The 11,046-nt window shown below is 33.4% G+C and overlaps 1 protein-coding gene across 1 annotated transcript; it reads left to right on the top strand.

Moving 5' to 3' along the window:
- Positions 5,769-7,166, top strand: LOC110269316 (basic 7S globulin-like). Its single transcript, XM_021117082.1, has one exon. It carries the CDS (start codon positions 5,769-5,771, stop codon positions 7,164-7,166), a length of 1,398 nt encoding a protein of 465 aa, XP_020972741.1.

Below are 11,046 nucleotides of genomic sequence, written 5' to 3' on the forward strand. Positions count from 1 at the left end.
TTCTTGAATGAAAGTTTTATTTTTTATATATTGATGAAAAAATTTGTAATTAATAAGTCGATTCAATTATAATTAAAATCACAAGTGTGAGAATGGGAAGAATATATATAATTGTGAAGATAATGATTATTTTGATAAAAATATATATACTTTGTAGTGTGTTTATTCACACCTGTGTTCAATGTTGTTCAATGCATTAATATATATATATCATCATGATTCCCAAAATAATTTCCACATGGTATATATGTAGACCGCCCCTCCCTATCAATAATTTATTTAAACCAAGGAATTCTATGATGCGCCATCTTTCAATCTGATTAGTTATTACAAGCTTTGACAAATTAAAGTATAAATAAATTAAGGAAAAGTATGAGGAGACAATATACCTATCGTACAATACATACAATGGGGGTTTAATTGAAATTAACATTAAATTATGGGTAATTAATTAATTTTGATTTCTTTCTAATTTGAATTTTGAAACAAATTAAATTATGGATAACTAATTAATTTTGATTTCTTTCTCATTTGAATTTTGAAACAAATTAGGATTACCGTCCATCAAGACGGCGTGAATTTAACTCTCTCCACTAATTCGAGGATCTCGCCGCCTCAGCACTGCAAGATCACTGATTGCCGTCTGCCTCTCTTCCCACCGCCGTGTTGTTCGAACTGTGCATAGGTGGTTTGCGTGGTCTTTGCGCTAGCGCAGCAACCCAGACCTGCAGCAAGGAGTATTTGCTGCCGGAAGACTGTCTTCCCAATGGCCACATCTCAAGACGAACGCGTTTTAAGCGAGGGCCATCCTTCATGCACACCACCGGACAAAGATTCATTAATGGAATGTGATCTCGTTGAACCCCTAGGTTGTGATATGTCTACCGTTGCAGTGGTTTCATCAGACCAACCTCAAAACATATCCGGCGATGTCCTCGTCGGCGTTGAGAAGTCGAACCAGGTGAGCTATTTTCATAAACAAATCTGCCATGGATGTTTAGTTTTCAAAAAATTCAGATTTTATGTCACACTGTAGATGAGGTATTTGTTTTATATTGAATTAAATGTGTGATTGTTTTATATTGAATGATATGATTATATCCATGCAGAAATTGAAAGAATTAATTAATCGTTTCATGCGTATATGATTTTTAAATGTATGGTATACTTATGTGCAGCAAGCATATTTTATAATTATTTTTTTTGTATATGAATGTATGCTGCCTGCATATTATATGGCATGTTTTATATGCTAACTATCCTTTTATATTTGTATCTGTTATCCAGATGGCCATATATTTTATATGGATGTTGGAATAGCCTAAATTAGCTAGTTGGTATGCATTGGAATGGCCATATATTGGTATGCGTATATTGTTGTTACATAATGGTCATTCGATGAATTAAAAAAATAAATATAAGGTGATGCAGGGATTGTGAAACGGAACTAAATTAAAGTGTATGGTACTTGGATTTCTTGCATGTTAATCATGACATGGTTATTTTAGTGCTTTGTAATGGTATGGTATCTTTGTATGAAAACTGCATATAATTTAATTTTTTTTATATGCTCACATAATATGGATATAGGGTTTGTGTGGTTTATATGGGTGTGTGTTTTATATGGCATGGTATCTTTACATGAGTGTTTTGTATGTATATGATACCTGCCTATTATGCTTGCCGGCATGTTATTTATTTATATGGCATGGTATCCTTACATTGGTTTACTGTTTGACTTTTTCTTTTTTTTTTGGCAAGTGGTTCGTCTGCACGCATCTCAAGATATAAACTATGGTGCTGTTGCTGGCTTGAATATTCTTGAACAAGCTAGTGATTTTATGTCTTTGTTAAGCTCTTTCAACAAAAAGTAGGATTAGTTGGACAAGGTTGTGATAGTGTATATTTTCTCATCTCTGTGTTTAAAGGATTCATGTTAGTTTCAAGGTTCTGAGGCAGCTGTTGCAAAAGTCCACATGTTATTAATTGCAAGAACCCTTTTTCCATTTGTTAGAACGAACCATTTTACTATTTTTATTTCGTGTAGACTTAATGCATAAAGAGTATATTTGATGGTTATTCTGTAATTTATGAGATAGTTTAACAAAGTTGTACCTAATTTCTACATGCTTTACTGTATAATTTTTTGGTACGTAGCTGTTCGTCATAGACATTGTTTTCACGTATTTTTAATGAACTAAAGTGGATGTTCATTTCCATAAGTGACCGGATGTTCATTTTTACTCTAAGCGTAGATGGTTAGCCGTTAGTATTCGAGTGTGTAGCACTTGGTTGTTATGTTTTGATTTTGACCAAGTTAAACTGGATGTTCATTATAGTAAGGTATCGGATGTTCAGTTTAGCTATATTGGTGGATGTTTATTGGTCACCTATTTCAACATGCACAAATATGACAACTTTACCAAACAACTTTGATAAATTCGAGATTCTAACATATGAAAAAACATAGATAATATTAAGGTAACATAACCAATAAATCATTGTACTGTAGAAAAACAAAATATGTTCTGGAATCAAGTCTTTCTAATGTGACATAAACAAATTCCTAAGCATGTCAGCAGTAAGTAAACTCATTATAATCTGGTAGTTAATGTAGCAAGTGGGTAAATAAGTTGTTAATGTAGCAAGGTGAGCAACGCGTCTCGACTAGTTTCTGTTGAACAAAACAAATACGGATCAGCAGATCGTCGTAAAAAATATCCAGATATGTTCATGTATTCATGTAATCAATGAGATACCTTTTTACCCATTTGAGTTTATCTTCGGCCAATTTAGAGTTTGGTTTGTCTTTGCTTAGTCTGGTGTAGTTGCTGTTTTCAACTAGCTGCATTATTGCAAATACTAATTACTTAAAGGAAAAGAAATAAAATAAAATCCCCTCATTTCTAACACTCGACTCTCATTCTACCCTCAATTCCAACAACAATCCAAGATGCTCTCAAAATCAATTCCAGGGGCAGTTAACAGTAAAATCTTTAAAAAAGACAAGCAGAAACAAATTTTGAAAATGATGTGGAGGCCTTATACATGTGTTCCATACACTGTTCTATTAAACAGGACCAATGAAGATGAAAAAATAAATAAATAAAAAAAAATAACTCCAGCAGACAAAATGATCATAGAAATAAAAATAGGTAATATGAAGGAGCAACTATACACTGAACATATACACCATAAAATTCTCAACAGTCAGTCACAGGATCAAAGAATGATTCTCAAGAAGTGGTAGTACTGGTATATAATGGTGGTGATAAATCATGAGCAATAAAAATCAAAGAGCTGATATATCATTTCCTAATTCCAACACACACACATATATATATATATAGTGCTGGATCAGACCCCATTTAACAACAACAATCCTCATCACAAAGCACTCACAATTCACAAAACCTTAAAAAAGAAAAGCAACTTATCCAAAACACTAATGAATGATTCTCTATTGCTGGATTCCTATATACAAGACTAGTATATGGTACACCATTTTATTTTTTTAGAAACTAGAGAGAAATAATCAAAGTGGGTTACATCTAATAAATTGGGATCCAATTTTTGAAAGCATGGAGTTGAAGCTAAAACATAACAGGTCCAAAATACTGCTCTTTGTAACAATAATAATCACTCCATCTGAAAAAAAAAAGAACACTCACTAATCGGTAAGGAAAAATAAAATTAAAAATAAAAAAATACCCCCAATTAAATCAATTAAAACAAAACTAACTAATCTATGAACACCACTACCATCTAATCATGCTCAGTTCAGCGGTGAGATCTCCCTGGCGGCAGTTCTGATCAGCGGCTTCTCGCCGGGCGACTGGGTTGCAGCGAAGGCCGGATGTTCAGTGACGGCGCCATGCTTGAGGGCAACGAACAGGTCGCTTGCATTCACCCGTGACCTTCCTTGGTTGCAGGTTGCGGGGCTCAGGGTTCTAGCGCCGTAACGAGTCTCTACAACGAATTGGGAGAATTTGAGTGGGGGGAGAAGAAACGGCGAAAAAAAAGGGATTGGGGATTTGGGAAAAAGGTAAAAATAGCAAAAATCTGGTGGTGTGTTAAAATAAACAGCCATAATAGATTAGGATTAATTTTCTGCTTTAATTTTAATTGGGCCTAATAAAGAGCCCATTATAGACATTGTATACATATTTCATTGTCTCCCTAGCAGGATCCTAATCAATATTTATATTTAAATATTTCAAAAACAGTTGCATTGTGAAATTTCAGTTTTGTCCTCCTCTCTTTCCTTTTACTTTCTTCCTTTCCATACAACCACTACCACCACTATTAAAATACCTTCCTTATTCATCAACATTCTTCATTATATCACTGTTGCCAATCGGAAAAGTCTAGGGGCCAGCAACTTTGTTAAATTCTGGCCAACATGTAATCAGCAAAAAAAAGTGAGCTATTGGATGAAATTTCATATCAATCTCATACCATTAAAATTATTATTGATGGCTATTTGATGGTTACAAATCACAAAAGTTGCTGTCCCCTAGCATTACTCGTTGCCAATCACCAACAACTCATTATATATGAGGAATGCTTGATGAACCACGCTGTCGCTATCAACAGCGACGCTCTCGACGGTTGCGGGGAGATCATGCCAACGCCCATCACTAATGCCAGCGACCATGCACCCATCAAGCGTCGCCTGTTGCTACCACCACAACTTCCACCGACGCGCCAGAGGACCCGCTCATCTCCTCTGCCTTCGAGTTTCATTTTCAAAATTGACCACCCTCCTCCACGCCGAACCAGAGCCATAACTCGGCGTCTCCAGTGGCAGTCTCTCCTGCTTACTATCACCACCCTCAGCAGCATCTCACATGCTTCTTGACCTCTCCGACGTTGGCTTTGCGACGCTGCCGGGGAACATCGCGACACCAATTTGGTAGTTTTATAGTGAGATTGGTGTTGATCATGGTGTTCTCAAAATTTGGAGACATAACAACAAGAGAGCAATGGTAGTGATGGTGCTTCCATTAATGGTATTTTTGTGTAGTGGTTGTAGAAGTATTATCATAGAAGAAAGGATAGAAAAAAAAGGATAAAAAAGATTTTTTATATAAAATTATTTTTTTTTTATATAAAGTTATAGACCATTAAGATCTGACATTCTATTTGGTGCATCTAAGACATTTCCTTATTCTATATAGTATGTAATTTCTCATTGTGTAACTAAATGCCTACCTTTATTTAAATCTAGGAATTCTATGATGCGCCATCTTCCAATCTAATTGGTTATTACAATAGTTGACAAATTGCAATGATCCACGAAAATACTGCAGCATGTATTTACGTTTAGTTTTCATATATAATCCACATGCAACAAAAACAATTAACAACATGAAATCAGTAAACTACTCTAGACAAATGAATAATAGTCCCCATTAGTACTTGATTTTTGTTTAATAGAACATTACCATTTATTACCACTACAGATTAAACTTTGCTGATTAAGAAAGCAACCATCATTCACAGATCCAAGAATCAAGCAGCTGATGAGTAGTGGTCAATAAATACAAGCGCGTTAACCATATAATATATAATACTGAAATAAATCAGATACTTACAGGGTTAACATGCTATGACGATAATGCATATTGCTATAAATTATTAGTATGCCACGTGAAAGCGCGTTTTCTCTATGGTTTGTGTCCATAAATAGGTAGCAAGCATAGTAACCCAAATCTTGTGTCATCATCATCAATAATTTCTATGCTACCTTAACTTTCCGATCCAAAATGCACTCTCCACTTCAATTCATGATAAAATTCAGCTACTTTTTCATCTTCTTCACACTTCTTTCAATCAATCTAACCCAACAAACAACTCTGATCTCACCGGTTTCAAAGGACAAACACAAAAACCTCTTCACTCTCTCTGTCTACCTCAAAACCCCACTTCGCCCCACAAAGCTCCTCCTTGACCTCTCCTTCTTGTTCCCATGGACAGTGTGCGCCGACGCCGCCTCCTACAACTCCTCCTCCGACCACTATATCGAGTGCGACGAAACCTTTTGCGATTACCTCGGCTTTGGAAAACCTAGCCTCTTATGCGAAGATTGCTACTATTCCAACCTAACCACCTCTCACTCTCAATGTCCATCACCATCCACTATGATTTGTGCCAGCTGGCCTGCAAATCCAATTACCAATGTCGTCGATGCAGGTTATGTACTCGTTGACACGTTAGCACTTCCCACTCTCAACCAGTCAACTCACCATGGTCAACTCGTTTCTCTCTCTAATTATACCTTCTCTTGCGCTCCCTCATATTTCGTCAAAGGCTTACCAACGGGTGTGACCGGTTTAGCTGCATTAGGCCGGTCCAAACTCTCGGTCCAAGCCCAATTCGGTTCAGCTTTGTCCACTTCCCATTCTCTTGCAATTTGTTTTCCCGGTTCAACCGAATCAACCGGGGTTGCTTTTTTCGGAACCCACGGTCCGTATTTCGTGTTTTCTAAATCCAATAAGATTGATCTTTCGGAAAACCTTACTTATACTCCTCTCATTCACAACCCAATTGGAATAACAGATGATTTTCCCATTTCTCCACCTCACAATGAGTATTACATTGGTTTGACTTCTATTAGAGTCAACGGTCAACATGTTCCCATCAATGCTTCTTTGTTGACTATTAACCAAGAATACGGCATTGGTGGAACTAAGATTACCACTCGTATTCCATACACTCTTCTAGAACCTTCTATTTACAAGGCATTCACCGAGTTGTTTATAAAAGAAGCTAGTTCATCTAGTTTTAACCTTACCGTTACCAATCCTGTGAAGCCATTTAAGGTGTGCTACTCAGCAAAAGGGTTAATGGTGACAAATAAGGGTCCCAAAGTGCCCATCATTGATTTTGTGCTTGAGAAGGAGAATGTGGTTTGGAGAATCATGGGGGCAAATTCAATGGTTAGGGTTAAGAATAAGAAGGTTGACTTGTGGTGTTTAGGGTTTATGGATGGTGGGGTGAAGGAGAAAACTTCAATTGTGATGGGAGGGAAGCAACTTGAAGAGAATCTTGTGCAATTTGATGTTGAGTCTAATAGATTAGGGTTCTTCTCTTTACTCACATCTCATCACTCACTTTCATGTGCTGATTTTAAGGTCAGTGATTTTGCCAAGCACATCAAATAACTTGATAGTTTACAATCATGTTCTTCATCAGGTGCTAATTACAATTTTTTTATATTTGTTTTGCTTTTTTCTTTTGTTAAAATAAGGAGACATTGAAGTTGTCGGTGCTCTTTTATAATGTTCACTAAAGAAATGGATCTAGCTAGGTATATATATGCACTCAAGTTCTTGGTGTATTTTTGAAAGTGTAATTAATATCAAGGTATGGCTGAAATATAATGTAATGTTGTTTAATTAGTTTTCAACTGATGAAATTTAATCATAGGTAATAAGAGAGGGCATTGGAATGAGAAACAAGATTTATATATGGGGAATGCTAGGGGGACAATGATTTTGTTGAACAATATGAACAACCACCAATCAAATAAAAACACACTACACCTCCAAATTAATCCTCTAATTTTTAATATTAAAATAACCATCCGTACACTAGTAAAATGAACATCCGATATATCTATTGTTTACATTGTTTAATATTTTCATTGTTTACCTATACTTTTCCTTTATATATTGCTAGACAAGTTGTTCTCAGGATTATTAATTACTAGCAAAACGTGGTTTATATAATGTATTTTTCTAGTAACATTTTATCCATTTAGAATACCAAAAGATTTCTGTCAGAACAAAATATTGATAATTAAATTTTATGAATTTGGATTTTCTAAAATTTGAATTTCACTTTAAAGAGTAGAGTAAAGTTTGATCTTTCATTATTTATTTTATAGGTAGAACCAAAAATAAATATGAGAAAGAAACTATGCAAGGGTAAAAGATCATACTTTACTCTCTAAAATACAAATTTAAAATTTAGAAAATCTACATTCAAATTATATAGGTTATTTTGTATCATATATTTTCCTTGTTATTGTATCATTTGGAAACAAGACATACACAAACAGATACACAATACTCGTTCTTTTCCAAAAAAAAAAAAAAAGCAAAATAATATAACTAGATAATTAATATACATCAACAATTATTCAGCCATTATTTATAGGAGTTCAGCTAAATAATTGCAAGAAATATATTCAGATTTTATTACTAATCACTTCATAATTTTATAGTGTTAACTTTCCGTTATATCATCCATTAAACACACTTAAGTTTCCGCCATAGGTGCATGAGTGCACAAGCTACTCCGTCCTGAGTTATATATAATATTTAGAATAAACACGCAAATTAATCTTTAAAAAATTTTAGATAGAATACTTTGGTCCCTAATAAATTTTGATTCTTTAAAAGTTTTCGAAAATTAATTAATCTCGTCGAACAAACTGATTCTACTGTCATTTTAAATGAGAAGTAATTTATTATGTAGTAATATATTTTAGAACATAATTATCTTATAATAAATTTGTTAGGAACTTATTTTTTTCAATTCACATATTAAAATTTTAATTAAAAATGATAGAAAGATCCATTTATTCGACGGATTAATTTTTTAAAACTTCTAAAAAATAAAATTTTTTTAAGAACCAAAGTATTTGATCTAAATTTTTTTAAGATCAATTTAAATATTTACACTCTAAATTTATGAAGTGTCATCTAAGTATAGAGATGGAAACATGTAACTAACTAATTAATAAAGTAAATGTCCCAATAATTGATGATAGGATGATATTGGCTTATTAGTTAGAACTAATATAATCCATATCTAGAACTCTAAGAACTAAACAAAAAGAGGGAAAAAATTAATTTTTAAAAATAAGCATGTATTTAATCTAAATAACTGTCTATATATACTCATACAAGCAACGTTATGATTATTAAAACAGGCTATACTGATTGGTTAAGTGATTAGTAGGGATTAGTTCACTTATTCATTTAATTAAATTTTAGAAATTAAATTTTATTTTATACATAAATTAATCTATTGACTAACTATATATTTTTAAATAAAATTTTAATCTACAAATTTAAAAATTAATATTTAATTTGTCAGACTATAAAACATTATTAAAAAAAAAAACATGCAATGATGAGGGGTTTGGCTGTCCACAAATATTATCACAGGTACGGCCAATGACAGCTCAAGAGCTAGCGCTTGCTCATAAATATTATTCAATTGGCTACTTGGCTTCTCATTTATGTCACTCTTCCCACATGATTTTGGATTAGGGTACTACTCATCATCATACACTTTCGTATACTACTACTACATACGCCACTAATAATATACTCTCATTATTTTTGTTGGTTTGGTTTTTTTAGGAATGGAATTTATTATTCTTTTTCGTGATAAGAGAATAAGACAATTTTATTTTAATTCTAGTATTAAAATATGTAACAACTAAGAACTAGGAATCTAGATTGATCCATATTTGGGACCTACAACCTTTCTGTATTGTTTGTTAGATGTTAATTCATCCTCAACGATGGTTGTTACATATACTTTGAAGTTGAAATGCATAATCCTTAGTATATGATTATAATTAATTAATTTCATAGAGAAAAATAATTCTAATAAAACAAAATTTTGTACACAAATTAGAACAAAACACATGTTTAGTTAACCCAAGTGGAACCTAATGGACCTCAGGCGTAGACCACTAATTATGATTCTTATTTATTAAATAAAGTAGTTCAAAACTTGTTCAACTAGATTTACCTACGTTGAAGATTAGTATTAGTATTTTTCCTTTGGAAGTTTAAAATCTGGAAAAGAAAACTAAGAAAGGAAAATAAAGCTTTTATCAAGTTTTCTACAAAAAAAAATAAAAAAATAAAGAATGGGTATGAGTAGGTTGAAAATCTACGTACCATTCGAAACTCTTAATCATATATATGTAAATGTAATGAAATTTTAATTTTCAGTTAGGAGAACCAATAAAAATACAGTAATTATAATAACAAGGACATAAATTAATTACACATACCCCACTAAATATAATTCATATATTGTTCTATCAGAGTGTCTTTCTCATTCTATTAAATTTGGTGAATATACATCTATCTAAATATGGTAGTAGTTGCATATTAGATTGTTTGTTTACTCTACTCGACATTCATTTTCTATTAAAATTAAAAGGTTTTGATGTGGATATTTTATACGTGGCAATGTTTAACTTGTGTATGGTGAATAATGATGTAGATTGCTTTGACGATAATTCTTATAATAGCCGTCCCGATTAATTTTTTAGTTTAGTTTACCTAAACTTAACTTATATGCTATTAATTAAAAATTTAGGTATTAAGTATTTTTTTTCCGCCCTTAATATTTGGAGTGAAAATTAAAATTCTTCTTAATTTTTTTAAAATAATTCTCAGCATTAAATTTAATATTAAAATTATTCTTTCAAACATAATAATTTTTTAAATAATATAGATATCACTTTTTCTATCACTAGTACCAACCCACCCACAACTCCCAATCTTTTCCACCTAAAGCAAAAACAAAAAAAGAAAGGAAGAGAATAAAAGAAACATAGAAAGCAAAAAAAGCAAAAAACTAACAGAAAAGGAATAAAAATGAAGAAGGAAGTGATGGCGAAAAAGAGTGCGGGCCGCTGCCTTTGCATTGTGATTATGACAGAGAAAAATAAAGAAGGACAAGAAAAAAAAAGGAAAGGAAGAAGAGAGAGGTGATGGCAGAGAAAAGTGTGGTCGTTGTCGCCGCGCGTGAAAGAGAGATGACAATGGAAAAGAGTGTGGTCGCTGCTGTCGCATCGTAATTAAAGGTGGCAAATGGGTCGAGATCCGCCGTGCCGGCTCGAGTAACCAGCCAAAAAAGGCAGATTGGGGCGTTGGGCTAGAAATTTGAAATCGCCAAAGTTAAAAAGCTCGCCTAACTCGCACCACCTAATTCGTGGACTTTGGCGGGTTTCGACGGGCGCGGGCGGGGCGGACTTCCCCGGCGGGCCAGCCATTTTGTTGGTTAGGG

This window comes from Arachis ipaensis, chromosome B02 (assembly GCF_000816755.2).
Source record: "Arachis ipaensis cultivar K30076 chromosome B02, Araip1.1, whole genome shotgun sequence".
Taxonomy (NCBI): domain Eukaryota; kingdom Viridiplantae; phylum Streptophyta; class Magnoliopsida; order Fabales; family Fabaceae; genus Arachis; species Arachis ipaensis.

Coding starts and splice junctions, on each gene's coding strand:
- LOC110269316 (XM_021117082.1), top strand. CDS start 5,769: ATGCACTCTCCACTTCAATTCATGATAAAATTCAGCTACTTTTTCATC.